Source organism: Melospiza melodia, chromosome 7, assembly GCF_035770615.1.
Source record: "Melospiza melodia melodia isolate bMelMel2 chromosome 7, bMelMel2.pri, whole genome shotgun sequence".
Classification (NCBI taxonomy): domain Eukaryota; kingdom Metazoa; phylum Chordata; class Aves; order Passeriformes; family Passerellidae; genus Melospiza; species Melospiza melodia.
Genome location: NC_086200.1, coordinates 30,422,243 through 30,436,370, shown reverse-complemented (window position 1 = coordinate 30,436,370; position 14,128 = coordinate 30,422,243). Strand labels below are relative to the sequence as shown.

The following is a 14,128-nucleotide window of genomic DNA, read 5'->3' as shown; positions in this document are numbered from 1 at the left end:
CCGGGCCCGCAGCAGCTGCGGCGAGAACAGCCCTGGAGCGCTCGGATGGGGGGGGAGCCGCTCCCAGCCCCCTCCCCTGTCCCCACAGGGACCCCCGCGCTGCTGGGGACAGCGGGGACACGGGCACAGCCACGGGCAGGGATGGGGATGCGCCGTGCGGGGCCGGTCCTCTGCATCCTCCACAGCCACAGCGAGGCCTGGGGACACGTGTGGCACCAGTGACACGCGTGTCCCCTCCCCCTGCATGGCCCAGATGGCACGGAGGCACACCACAGACGGGTGCCCACCCACCAGCCGCCGCTCCTGCTGTGCCAGGGCCATTCCTGAGGTGCCACCCAGCAGTTCTGGGGTGAAACCTTGCAGGATTTGGATCATGGGTGTGCACAGGGGTGAAGCCACCACAGGGGTGGCATCCATCCCTTCCCTGGGCCGGCGTGGGTGTCCTGGCACGGTGGCACTGTCGCCATCCCCGGCTGTGTCAGCACAAACCAGCAGCTCCCAGCCCGGCCCGGGATTAACCAGCCAGCTCTGCTGCTAATTAATAATCCACTTGATTAAGAATTGTCAGTCAATATGTCACCAGCACAAGGACAGGCTTGGCAAACATGAGCTGGGGACATCACTCCATGGGGCCACCGTGCTGCTCCTGCTGCTCCTGCTGCTGCTGCTGCTGCTGCTGCTGCTGCTGCTCCTGTTCCTGCTCCTGTTCCTGCTCCTGTTCCTGCTCCTGCTCCTGCTCCTGCTCCTGTTCCTTCTCCTGTTCCTGCTCCTGTTCCTGCTCCTGCTCCTGCTCCTGTTCCTGCTCCTGTTCCTGCTGCTGCTCCTGTTCCTGCTCCTGTTCCTGCTCCTGTTCCTGCTCCTGCTCCTGTTCCTGTTCCTGCTCCTGTTCCTGCTCCTGCTCCTGCTCCTGCTCCTGTTCCTGTTCCTGTTCCTGCTCCTGTTCCTGCTCCTGCTCCTGTTCCTGCTCCTGCTCCTGCTCCTGCTCCTGCTCCTGCTCCTGTTCCTGCTCCTGCTCCTGTTCCTGCTCCTGCTCCTGCTCCTGCTCCTGCTCCTGCTCCTGTTCCTGCTGCTGCTCCTGTTCCTGCTCCTGCTCCTGTTCCTGCTCCTGCTCCTGTTCCTGCTCCTGTTCCTGCTCCTGCTCCTGCTCCTCTTCCTTCACATCCAGCTGTCCCAGCCTGCCCGGGCCCCTCTCTGCCCCCTGTTCTTTGCCCCCTGATGACGTCACGGATCATCCTGGTGACGTCATCAGCATCCCGTCTGTCCCCTCGCCCATCCGTGCTGCCATCCCCAATAGGCTGGGGGTCTGTTTGTCCCCCAAGGTGACGCAAGGACCCCCTCTGATGACGCCATTTGTCACTCAGGCTCCTGGCGGTGTCACAGCCTCCCACACTCACCCCAGGTTCCCACTCCACAGCTTGGGTGGAATTTGGCCACGAGGGATCCTGAAGCCTTGGGGTGCAGCAGGACACCCCCAAAAAGTGTGGGGGGGGAAGCCAGATCCATCCCTGGCGTTAAGGACATCGTCCCCACTGTCCCCAGCAGGCGACACCAGGGATGTCACATCCAGCAGCTTTGGGGGGGCTCCCCTTGCCTCCATCCCGAGCCCCCCAGCGCTGAGCACAGCACGGGGGCAGGCGGGGGGCACGGTGCCCCCCGGGGCAGTGTTACCCGATGGAGAGTGAAGCGGGGAGCGGTGACAGGAGCAATCAGCCCTGCCCCGGCCCCCCCCGCGCGGGGAACAGCAGCACTTTGTGCTTAACCTACATTCGCTTTTGTCCCGGAGCCGCCCGGGGCTCCGCGCTGCGCTCGCCTCGGATGTGCGGGGCCCCCCCCGCAGCCCCCAGCCCCAAATGCAGCAGGAAGGGCTCGGCCCAGCCTGGCTAAGTGGGTCACGCTCAGGAGGGACGCACAGCAGCGTCCCCAGGACAGGGATGGAGCTTCGTGTCCTCGCAGGGAGGGGAACCACAGAAACCCCATCCCCAGGGTGCGCTCTGCCCTGGAGCATCTCCTCCATCCCTCCCCGGCAGCCTCTGGAGGAGCGGCACTGCCTGACAGCTTCGATCGGGCTTTAATTTTAATTAACTAATTAGGCTCGGTGCTCCCCGCTGTCTGAGCGAACACCGGGGAGAGGAGGGCCCGATCCAGCTGTGGCACCAGGCCAGATGTGCAGGGGGAGGGGCAGGGACTGCTCTGCTCGGGGATGGGGCACTGGGGCCCTGAGGGAGGCCCAGAGCCGCAGCTCGGGCACTCGGGAGCCTCAGGCTGTCCCCAGGGCTCGGGGACAGCCCCAGGGTGTCACCAGCTGCCTTTGGCTACCGCCAGCACCCCTGAGCGACACCTCCACTGTCCCTTTCCTCCGGTTCAACACCAGCGAACAATCCTGGAGCATCACTGCGATAACTGCTCAGGAGAGCGTGCTCTCCTCCGGAGCCGGTGCCTGCCAGGATGGATTTTTTTCTCTTTCTTTTTTTTTATTATTTTTGTTTAACTGGGATGAATTTTTCCGCCTCGGCTGCCAGCGGGGTGGCTCGGGCCCGGGGAAGGGGCCGAGGGAGCGCAGCCGGTGACGCGGCAAGAAGGGGCCATTGTGGCCGGGCACAGCTGCGCGGCGCGGGCAGGGAGCGGCGGGAATGCGAAACGCTGCCAGGGAAGGGCCTGGGGACCCAGCGCCCCCCACGGGGGTCCCCCCACCCCGCACGACCCCGGTGACGATGGCGGCTTTATGGGCAGGGACACCAACCCCTGTCCCGGGAGCTGCCGGGGTCTGGCGTGTGCCATCAGGGGCACAGGAGGGTGCTGGGACACGCTGTCCCGGGTGCCATCAGGGGCACAGGAGGGTGCTGGGGACACGCTGTCCCCGTGCTGTCCCCGTGTGCCATCACGGGCACAGGTGGGTGTTGGGGACACGCTGTCCCCGTGCTGTCCCCCTGCTCAGCCAAACGAGGTGTTGCAGCAGCAGCAGCCTGCTCTGGAGGCTGATGGGCCCTGAGGTGTCCTGGCACAGTGGCACCGGGGCTAAGGGCAGCACAGAGGGCGGCTCCGTGCCCTCCCCAGCGCCCTCGGTGGCCGAAGGGCAGCGGATCCCCCTTGGCTGGCTGAGATCTCTTGGATTATTCAGGCGCTGCCGCCCTGGGGATGCTCCCCCTGCTCACAGCGCAGCCCCCGCTCCCGGCCCGAGGGGAGCAGCCGGGACTGGAGCTGGATGAGGATGGATGAGGACAGCAGGACAGCGCTGGCAGTGCAGAACAGGGCAGCGATGGGGACACAGGACAGGGCAGTGATGGGGACACTGGATGAGGACAGCAGGACAGCGCTGGCAGTGCAGAACAGGGCAGTGATGGGGACACAGAACAGGGCAGTGATGGGGACACAGCGCCAGGCTCCTGGTGGCCACCGGGACCCGAGGAGCCCGGAGGGTGATTGATGCCGGGCAGGCTGAGGCCACAACTGTTCGGAAGTGCGGCAACAGCTGCTCCGGCTGTTCCGGCACGATCTGGCACCAGAGCAAATCCTCGGGGTATTGGGAGTGGGGGCGATGCCCGGGGGGTGTCGGGCACTGCCGTGGAGCGGGGGGCAGCAGGGCCGGGGGGGCTGGCGAGGATCTGGGGTTCGCTTCCCAGCCGCTGCGTGAGACCGGCACTCAAGTCAAGGCTCCCGTTAATTCAGACTTTAATCCGGTCTAAATCCCACCTTTAATCTGTTTAATGCCGCCTTTGGGAATTAGCATCCCGTGCCGCGGCTCGCCCCCACTGAGCCGGGAGGAGGAAGAGGAAGGATGCTCCGACACTCCCGGTGCTGGCACCTCCGAATCTCTGGGATCTCGGGGGGTCCCCGGCATCAACCGGGATGAGCCGACAGCCACGACCCCCGGGCCCGAACGCTGCTCTCGGTGGGCAGCACGGCAGTCCCCGCGTGTCCCATCCCCTCGTGGGGCCGCGGTGCGCCCATGGAGGAGGAGGGGGGAAAGCTTTGCCGGACCCCGCGGCGCTGCCCCCGCTCCGCCCGGTCCAGCAGCGCCCTCCTCAGCCCCGGTTCATCAGCGCCGCCGCTCCCGCCCGCCGTCCCGCGCCGCTCCCACGCGTGATGCTCTCACCCCGCGTGTCCCCGCCGCCCCCCGGTGTCCCCGCCGCCCCCCGGTGTCCCCGTCCCCCCCGTGTGTCCCCGTCCCGCCTCGGTGTCCCCGTCCCCCTCGGTGCAGCCGGGGCAGCCCCGAGCCCGCCCCGCGCGCGTTACCGGGACCGGCCCACGCGCGTGGGACCCACGGGGACGCGCCCGCCCCGGCCCCGCCCACGCACCGTCCGCGCGCTCCCATTGGCTGCTTCGTAGCAAGCCCCGCGTCGCCATTGGCTGGAGCCCCCCGCAGGACACGCCCCCTCGGTCCCGCCCCCGCCGCTCCCGGCCCCGCGCGGGACTTGGCGGCGACGGAGGGCGGGAGGCCCCGACCCGCCGGGAACCGGGAACCGGGAACCGGGAACCCGACACTGAGAGCCGGGAACCGGGAACTGGACACTGACAACTGGACACCGGGAACCGGCACCGGACACCGGGAACCAGCATCGGTAATCGGGAAACAGTCACCGGGAACCGGCAGCCGGAACCGGGCACCGGACACCGGACACTGCACACTGAGAACCGGCGAACCGAGCGGGAATCGGGAACAGAACATCGGACACTGGGACTGGCACTGAGCATCGAAGACCGAGCACCGGACATCGTCACCGGGCACCGGCGTCGGGGACCGGGCACTGGTAGCGCCTGCGGGGCCCTCCGGGCAGGGAGAGGCGCCGGGGGAAGCGGGACCCTCGCCTGGCCCCGCCCCGTCCAGCCCCGTCCCGCCCCGTCCCGTCCCGTCCCGTCCCGTCCCGTCCCGCCGGGGGCACCGGAGAAGCCCCGGTCCCGGTCCCGGCGCTGCTCTCCCCGAGGCAGGCTGCAGGTAAGGGCCGGTTCCCCGGTACCTCCCGGTACCTCCCGGTACCTCCCGCTTCCTCCGGCTTCCTCCCATCTTCCCCGGTCCGTGGGGGCGGGGGCGCTCGGTACCGGCCCGTTCCGTGCTTGCACCGGGGGCGAAGCCTCTCGTCTCCCACGGGAATCATCCGTGTGTGTGTCCCCCCGGCCGGTGTCGGGAGCCCGGGGGCAGAGCAGGTCCGGGAGCTGCGGGCGGGCAGAGCCCGGAGCTGCCCCGGCACCCCCCGGCTGTGCCGCGGCTTTCCCCGCTGGATGAACACGGGCCGAGGGCGATCTCCCCCCGGATTCACGGGAAAGGCGATGGGGCTGGAAGTGGCACCGGGCCCGGTGGGTGCTGGATAACGGGAGCGGGGAGGAGGCACCGGAGCCGCCCCCGTGGGGCTGGCACGGCCCCACGTGCCCGGGCAGGGCCGGTGCCCCCTGGCAGCGCTTGGCTTCGAGCATCGCCTGGCCCTGCGCTCCGGAGGATGAAATTCCTCCATTCCTGGAAAGAAAATCCCTTGGGAGCGGCCGGATGGGCCCGGGGCAGAGCTGGGTGTAAATGGGGTGAAACTCCCAGGGAAGGGTTTGGGCCGTTCCTCACTGACCCCAGGCCCAGCGCTGGATCCGAATCGTCCCGTGGAGTTTTCCTCCCTCCCCGAGCGACTTTGTCCTCCCGATCCCGGGGCAGGAAGCATGTGATGTGCCCCGGCCCCCTCCGCAGCCGGACAGACGGACGGATGGTGGTTTGGCCTCAGTTTCCCCTCTCCCAGCCTCTGTTTGCTACTTCCCCACGAGTCTCCGTCTGCTCCGAGCGAAGGAGAAAGGAAGTTGCTGCCAGAGAGAGCAGCTTGATGGCAGCTGGAGAAAGAAAAGGAGGAAATGGAAGGCGAGACAGATGCTCCAAAATAAACCCCCCTTCCTCCTCTCTGTAAAATACCCCCCTTCCTCCTCCTCTTCCTCTGCCTTTTCTCCATAAAATCCCCCTTTCTTCCTCCTCTTCCTCCTCCCCTCCATAAAACAACCCCCCTTCCTCCTCCTCCTCCTCTTCCTCCTCCTTCTCTCCTTAAAATAACCTCCATTCCTCCTCCTCCTCCTCCTCCTCCTCCTCCTCCTCCTCCTCCTCCTCCTCCTCCTCCTCTCCAGTTTGGCAGCTGCCTCCCCCGCGGGGCACAACAATCCCAGGGGGAATTCCTTGGTGCCAAATCACCCCCCAGGATGCCCCCCCTGCCCTGTATTGGGGTGGGCACCCCTGAGCCCCCCTCCCCGTGGATCCAGGGCCCCATTCCCCACCCGTGCCCGGGGCTGGCACCGCCGGAGCCCCCTCGGACGGGCGGCTCAGCTCCTGCACGGACACGCCGGAGCTGCCAGGGCAGATCAGCGTTCCCAGGCAAAAGCAAAACCCATCTCCTTCCCATGGCTGCAGCTGCAGCCCCAGCGAGGAAGGAGATTTTGGGATGGAGGAGCTCAGCTCGATGCCAGGGGTAGAGGGGACGGTGATGGGGACACGCCAAGGGCTTGGCATCGGCGCTGGCACGGGGAGGAGCAGGGTGAGGGGGAAGCACCGGGTGTGGCGGTGCCAGCAGAATTCCTGGTCCTCCCACATCATTCCCTATGCCCCTCATCATTCCCTGTGCCCCTCATCATTCCCTGTGCCCCTCAGCATTCCCTGTGCCCACATCATTCCCTGTGCCCGCATCATTCCCTGTGCCCCACATCATTCCCGGTGCCCCTCAGCATTCCCGGTGCCCCCCACAGCATTCCCTGTGCCCCGCAGCATTCCCTGTGCCCCACATCATTCCCTGTGCCCCTCAGCATTCCCGGTGCCCCCACAGCACTCCCAGTGCCCGCATCATTCCCTGTGCCCCTCAGCACTCCCAGTGCCCCCTGCAGCATTCCCTGTGCCCACATCATTCCCTGTGCCCCACATCATTCCCTGTGCCCCACATCATTCCCGGTGCCCTGCAGCATTCCCTGTGCCCCACATCATTCCCTGTGCCCCACATCATTCCCTGTGCCCCTCAGCACTCCCAGTGCCCCCTGCAGCATTCCCTGTGCCCACATCATTCCCTGTGCCCCTCAGCATTCCCGGTGCCCCCACAGCATTCCCTGTGCCCCTCAGCATTCCCTGTGCCCCACATCATTCCCGGTGCCCCACACCATTCCCGGTGCCCCCAGCGGCATTCCCGGTGCCCGTTCCAGCCGCGGATTCACCCGGCCGTGCCAAGAGAGGAGCTTTTCCTGGGGCGAGGTGTTTACTCAGTGCCTTCCTCCCGGCCTCACCCCGCTGGGCACACACGCGCCCGGGCAGCGTCTCCGGCTGCTCTTTGCGCCCATGGCAACCTGCGCCCTCCCTGCTTCCTCCCGCTCCTCTTCCTCGCCTCTCCCGGCGCTGGTAACGGGGGCTGGGAGCTGCGGGGGGCACGGAGGGTGGGGGACAGGCTGGAGATGCTGCTGGGGCTGGGTGTGGGGTCAGGGATGGTGGGACAGGCTGGAGGCATTATTGGGGCTGGATGTGGGGTGACAGACATAGGGACAGGATGGATGTTGGGTCAGGGATGGTGGGGACAGGAGGGAGGCATTATTGGGGCTGGGTGTGGGGTCACAGAGTGTGGGGAAAGGCTGGAGGCATTGCTGGGGCTGGATGTGGGGTCACGGATGGTGGGGACAGGAGGGAGGCATTGTTGGGGCTGGGTGTGGGGTCAGGGATCATAGGGACAGGATGGATGTGGGGTGACAGATCGTAGGGTCAGGCTGAAGACGCTGCTGGGGCTGGGTGTGGGGTCACAGATCACAGGGACAGGCTGGAGATGCTGCTGGGGCTGGATGTGGGGTCAGGGATGGTGGGGACAGGATGGATGTGGGGTCACAGATCATAGGGACAGGATGGATGTGGGGTCATGGATGGTGGGACAGGATGGATGTTGGGTCAGGGATGGTGGGGACAGGCTGGAGGCATTGTTGGGGCTGGATGTGGGGTGACAGATCGTAGGGACAGGATGGATGTGGGGTGACAGATCATAGGGACAGGCTGGAGATGCTGCTGGGGCTGGATGTGGGGTCATGGATGGTGGGGACAGGAGGGAGGCATTATTGGGGCAGGATGTGGGGTCACAGAGTGTGGGGACAGGCTGGAGGCATTATTGGGGCTGGATGTGGGGCCACAGATCATAGGGACAGGCTGGAGGCATTGTTGGGGCTGGATGTGGGGTGACAGATCGTAGGGACAGGATGGATGTGGGATGACAGATCATAGGGACAGGATGGATGTGGGATCACGGATGGTGGGGACAGGCTGGAGGCATTATTGGGGCTGGATGTGGGGTGACAGATCATAGGGACAGGATGGATGTGGGGTCAGGGATGGTGGGGACAGGCTGGAGGCATTATTGGGGCTGGATGTGGGGTGACAGATCATAGGGACAGGATGGATGTGGGCTCACAGATCACAGGGACAGGCTGGAGACGCTGCTGGGGCTCTCAGGTTACTGCCCAGCGCTCCCACCTGGCTCCTGTAACCCAGGAGGGTTTAATTAATTAATAGGGGTTGGAGCACGGGGAAAGCGATGCCGGGGGATGGAGAGCGGGGCAGCGGGATGCCATCCAGCCACTTGGCATTCAGCCAGGATTTGGGGGCTGGGAATGCTGGGGGGCAGAGCAGGGGTGTTTCCCGAAGCAGTGGCAGGGAAATCCAGGGAGACGGCCACAATTCAATGTTTGTCCTGTTGGGAAACGACGTTTCCACGTTGGAGCAAACTTGTAGCAAGACAATCCAAGTTACTATGGCCGCAGTGGGAGGGTGGAGGAGGAAGAGGAGGAGGAAGAGGAGGCAGAGGTGCCTCTGCTCTGAGCTGGAGCTTTGTGGAGCCTCCCCCTCTGCGCTGCTCCATGAATTAATGAAGTGCTTTTCCTTCCCTGCATGAAATATTCACCTGCTGCCAAGGGAACTGGGGGGGCTCGGGGAGCCAAGGCCATGGAGGTGCTGGTGGGAGCCAGGTGGAAGGGACAGGCGGGGAGAGGGATCTTTGGAGCAGGTAGAAATGATAACTGGGGTGATATCACTGCTGGGGTGTCACTTGGCAGCTCCGCTGTGGTGCCACCGGCGCCAGGTGACCACAGGGTGACAGGGTCTTGTCTTCCCCCCTCAGACAGGAGCTTTCTGATGAGGGTTGATGATGGATGCTTGTGCCCTCAGCGGTGTGGAGAGGCCTTTTTGGGCAATCGGGTCACAGCTGGGTGTTGGGTGAGGTGCAAGCCCCGTGGGGTGAGCGCCAAACCGGAGATGAGCACGGCACGTGTCTGTCCCCAAGGGGACCACGTGTGTCCTGTGGCAGGGCCAACCTCCGTGTGCTCACCCCAACCCTCACACCACCGCCCAGGGCTGCAAGACTGCCCCAAAAACCCCCAAAATGGGAGGAAACCCTCCAAGAGAGGGCTGTACCTGTCCCCAAAGCCACGGTTGGGACCGCAGCCCTGCCGCACTCTTCCGCAGCAGGGAGGAACTGGGTGACAGCAGCGCTGGCTGCTCCACTTAGGAAGAAGAAGAAGTTGTTGTTTTTTAGGGTGTTTTCATTAAAAAGAAGAAGGGGGTGGAGGGGAGCCCAAGCCCTGAGCTGGGCTGGAGGCTTCAGCGACAGGAAGGAAGTGAAATGGGTTATTTCAGGCTCCGCTTGGCTGCTCGGGGCACGGCTCGGCTCCTCCGTGCTCTGACAGCAGCCCCTGGTGAACAATGGGGTCCCGGGGCCCTTCCCGGCAGGAACACGGCTCGTTCCGCTGAAATCTCCTGCTCCTGCTGAGTCAGCAGCTCCTGCTGGGCCGCCTGTGCTGTGAGGGCGCCCGGGGAACCGTCCCGGCGCAGGAGGTGAGCCTGCCTTGCCTTGGGGTTTGCAGGGAGCAGCCTATAAAACCATCCCTGGGCACTGCAGGGGGAGCTGGTTGCATTTTTGGCGTCCCCATACTCTCCTGTTCCACTTTTGGGGCCCCTGGACCCCCCCAATAATGCTTCGTGCCTCAGTTTCCCCCCAGAGCGATGCTCCTGCTCCGGGGCAGGGCAGGGCTGTGAGCAGCCAGGTGTTGTTTGCTGCAGGGAGCAGAGGCTTGGTCCATTATTGCAGCTGGCATTTGGGAGCCGTGGGCAGCTCGCAGGACTTGGCACTTCCTATTTCTCATGTGCTCTGGAGGTGGAGTTTGCGCTCGGTTTTGTGTCTGTGGTCAGCCAGGGCAGAGAGCTGGGGTGTGGGGATTCCTACGGCTGTGGGGATTCCTATTTGTCCAGGCAGCGTTCCCGGGGCACCCCACGAGGCTGGGGAGGGAAATTCCAGGCTGTCAACAGCACAGCACAGCCCTGCCCCTTCCAGCACGGTGAACTGAGTCCCCTCACAGCCAGGGCACAGGAGCTGCCCCTGCCCATCCATCCTGCCCATCCTGCCCATCCCTCCCTCCTGCATGCAGCCCCTGCAATTCCATCAGCCCGACCCAGGGGCTGCTGTCACCAGGCTCTGCCTTGTCATTTTTGTCTTATTAAGTGTGAGAGCCTCAGCTTGAGGCTCAGGCTGACAGAAATCAATGTTCTCCCACCGTAGGAAACGCTCCCAAACCTCTCTGTTTTTCCTGAGGGCTGTAAATAACCCTGCAGGCGACGTCTCTGTCACTGCTCCTGGAATTCTCATCCCCACAGAGCCTTGGCTGCCCTCGGGTGTGGGATATCTCAGGGAGCCAGGGCTCAGCTCCATCGTCCTGGCATCACTGGGGAAGCCTTGGATGATGGATCCAAGGAGGGATCCCTGAGGAGCTGGATCTGCTCCTGAGGGGCTGCTGGGTGCTCCTGAGGGGTGGGAGCAGCACTGGGGGTCCCCAGAGGGGTCTGGGATTCTCAGCTTGGCCAGGGGGTAATGACAGAGCTGCCTGTGGTAGGGACAGACTTGGTTCTGTGACAATCCCAGAGTTGTGGAATGGTTTGGGTTGGAAAAAGACCAAAAGTTCATCTCATCCCACCCCTGCCATGGGCAGGGCACCTTCCCCTACCCCAGGCTGCTCCAGCCATGCCTTGGACACTTCCAGAGACAGCCACAGCTGCTCTGGGCACCCTGTGCCACGGCCTCAGCTCCATCTCAGGGGACGATTCCTGCTTAACACCAAATCTAAACCTGCTCCCTATCCATGGGCAATTTATCCCCATCCATCCTCACACCAGCAGCATCCTTCAGCTGAAATATCTCCTCTCCCCTCCCCGGGGATGTATTTATAGGCTGATCCCCTCCCCTCCTGCTCTGCCAGCCTGTCCCTGCCATGTGCAGGCTCCTGCAGAAGCAGCTCCCAGCTCTGCCCATCCATCCTGCTTGTTTTCCTGCTGTTTCTCCCCTCCCTGTGATTTGTAGCTCTGCGGTTTCCCAGGCCAAGATGCATCTCCAGGGTTGGTTTTAGTCGTTCTCAGCAGAGTTTAAAGCCGTGCTGTGCCCCAGGTGATGGATTTGGTCCCGCCGGGATGCGGGAGCGGGGCTGTAGGTGAGGCTCCTGTCTGGGTGAATTATTCACCTCTGGAGGAGGCTGGGGCAGCAGCACAGCAAGTCCCAGCTCGTGTGGGTGTTCCAGGGTGAGCGGTGCCAGGGAAGAGGGCTCCCAGCCAGTGCTGGGTGCTGCAAACCGGCTGTGCCACCGCGGCCAGAGCAGGGTGGAAGTGGCGCTTGGCAAAGGGGGTGACTCAGCTGCCACCTGGGCTGTCCCCAGCTCACCCTGCAGGAAATGAGTCAGGTTTGAAGGAAGGAAAAATGCTCAAACGATGGGGCAAGAGTCCTTCCTGCAGCAGGAGGAGGAGGGAGGCATTGGTCACAGGAGGGACAGGATGGAGGCTCACAGGCTGTGCTCAGGTAGGGACACCTGGCTCGCTGCAGCCTCTCCACAGACTTTGGGAAAAGGGAGGTGGCAACAGCCTGGAACTGATCCCACCAACCAAACCTGGGGGGTGAGCTCAGCTCTCACCTGCCCTGGCACCCAGGAGCTCCCTCAGTGTTGCCATTGGCTGGAGATGCTCTTTCTCCTGCCAGAAATCTGTGTGGGGAGGTCAGGAATCAAAGGACATGGACTGGGACATCCCCTGCCATGGACTGGGACGCTCCACCGGCCCAGGTGAGATGGGGATGGGTGCAGAGCAGGTTCTGACCCGTGTGTGCCTCTTCCCCCGCAGAGATGGACACCTTCAGCACCAAGAACTTGGCCCTGCAGGCCCAGAAGAAGCTCCTGAGCAAAATGGCCACCAAGACCATCGCCAACGCCTTCATCGACGACACCAGCAGCGAGATCCTGGACGAGCTGTACCGGGCCACCAAGGAGTACACCCACAACCGCAAGGAGGCCCAGAAGATCATCAAGAACCTCATCAAGATCGTGATGAAGCTGGGCGTCCTCTACCGCAACGGGCAGTTCAGCCCCGAGGAGCTGCTGCTCATGGAGCGCTTCCGCAAGAAGGTTCACACCTTGGCCATGACGGCCGTCAGCTTCCACCAGATAGACTTCACCTTCGACCGCAGGGTCATGTCGGGCGTGCTGACCGAGTGCCGGGACCTGCTGCACCAGGCGGTCAACGGGCACCTGACGGCCAAGTCGCACTCGCGCATCAACCACGTCTTCAACCACTTTGCGGACTACGAGTTCCTGTCGGCGCTCTACGGCCCGGCCGAGCCCTACCGCACCCACCTCAAGAGGATCTGCGAGGGTGTCAACAAGATGCTGGAGGAGGAGAGCATCTGAGCCGGACCCTGCCCCGCGGTGTCTGCTCTGGCCTGCGCCGGGCTCGCCGTGCCCTCCTCCTCCTCCTCCTCCTCCTCCTCCTCCTCTGCAGTGCTCTCGTGTTCTCCTCGTTTCTCCAAGAAACTGAACCTCCCGACTTTGTGTGCCCAGGGTCTGCAAACCCCTCCCTGCGCTGGGCTGAGCCCTCTCCAGGCCGTCCTGGGATTTTGGGCCCCTGCTGTACAGTTGGATTTCCTTTGCCCACCAAGTGCCTTTAGCCCGGAGTCCAAGGGTTTGGACTCTTTGCCTTGAACTCTGTTCCCTCTGAGGGGGAGCTTAACCAAAGACTCGCGGTGTGAAGCACCTCTGAGGTGTCTCTGAGCAGGTGGGAGGTGTTGGGGGGATCAGTTCTGAGACCCCGTAACTGCAGGGCTGTGGAACGCCGTGGTTCTCTTCCAGCAGCTCCACAACGTGCTGGGAGCAAATCGTGGTCCAGACTTGTGCTGGCTGCCTCAGGCAGGAAGGGGCTTCTGCCTGGGCTTAGGTGTCCTCAAAGACAAATCCCTGAGGCCAGAAGGAGCCAGGAGGATCCCTCCTCACCTGGGGGAGGGCTGGGAGGAGCTGCTCCATCCCTGGAACCACCCAATTGCCCACCATCCTGCAGTGGTGGTGCCACCTGGCAGCTCCAACGCTGCCCTTGGTGGTCAATCCAAAGCCCCCCTGGACTTCCATCCCTTTTCCACACCCGTGACCGAGTGATGTTCGTTTTTAGCAAACTCTGTAGCCCTGATGAGTTATTGAAATAAACTCACTGTGTGGCCTGGGAGCTCTGTGAGGCTGTTCTGGCACGGGTGACAGTGACAGGAGGAGCCCTGGGCACAGCTGGCTTTGCCCCCAGCTGCTGGTGGCTCTCTGTGGCCTGGGCTTTGTGCTCTCTGTCCCCTGGCACTGCTGCTGGTTGTGCTGTCCCTGGATTTGCATGGACAAAGGGAAATGGCTTCCCCTGCCAGAGGGCAGGGCTGGGTGGGAGTTCCTCCCTGTGAGGTGGGTGAGGCCCTGGCAGAGGGTGCCCCATGCCTGGCAGTGCCCAAGGCCAGGCTGGACAGGGCTTGGAGCAGCCTGGGACAGTGGAAGGTGTCCCTGCCCATGGAGGCTTTAAGGTCTCTCCAAACCCCAACCATTCCATGATTTGGTAAGATCCCACCCCCAGCAGAACCCACGGGGGCTCCTCTGCACCCCACATCCCCCCAGGGCCCGGGAGCAGAGCCCTGGCAGCAGGGGTGGCTCTGCAGGCCCAGAGCAGAGGGGATGCTCAGGGCACTCCCAGCACAGCTCTGAGCACTGCAAATTGCCCTTTTAGCACCCCAGACACCACAAAACCTCCACTGGCCTTATCTCTGTGACCTTCTGGTGCCTCCTGTTCCCTGGATGTCTGAGGCACGGGGGGCTCCTGCTCCCT

The 14,128-nt window shown here is 63.8% G+C and overlaps 1 protein-coding gene across 2 annotated transcripts; it reads left to right on the top strand.

Moving 5' to 3' along the window:
- Positions 1 to 4,475: 4,475 nt before the first annotated feature.
- Positions 4,476 to 13,495, top strand: TNFAIP8L1 (TNF alpha induced protein 8 like 1). Of its 2 annotated transcripts, none has more exons than XM_063161139.1 (2): positions 4,476 to 4,933; positions 12,128 to 13,495. In XM_063161139.1, exon 2 carries the CDS (start codon positions 12,130 to 12,132, stop codon positions 12,688 to 12,690), a length of 561 nt encoding a protein of 186 aa, XP_063017209.1. In that variant the 5' UTR covers positions 4,476 to 4,933; positions 12,128 to 12,129; the 3' UTR covers positions 12,691 to 13,495. The 2 variants fall into 2 exon arrangements, with proteins under 2 accessions (XP_063017209.1, XP_063017210.1); XM_063161140.1 differs by lacking the exon at positions 4,476 to 4,933 and adding an exon at positions 9,555 to 9,805.
- Positions 13,496 to 14,128: the final 633 nt, after the last annotated feature.

Coding starts and splice junctions, on each gene's coding strand:
- TNFAIP8L1 (XM_063161139.1), top strand. CDS start 12,130: ATGGACACCTTCAGCACCAAGAACTTGGCCCTGCAGGCCCAGAAGAAG.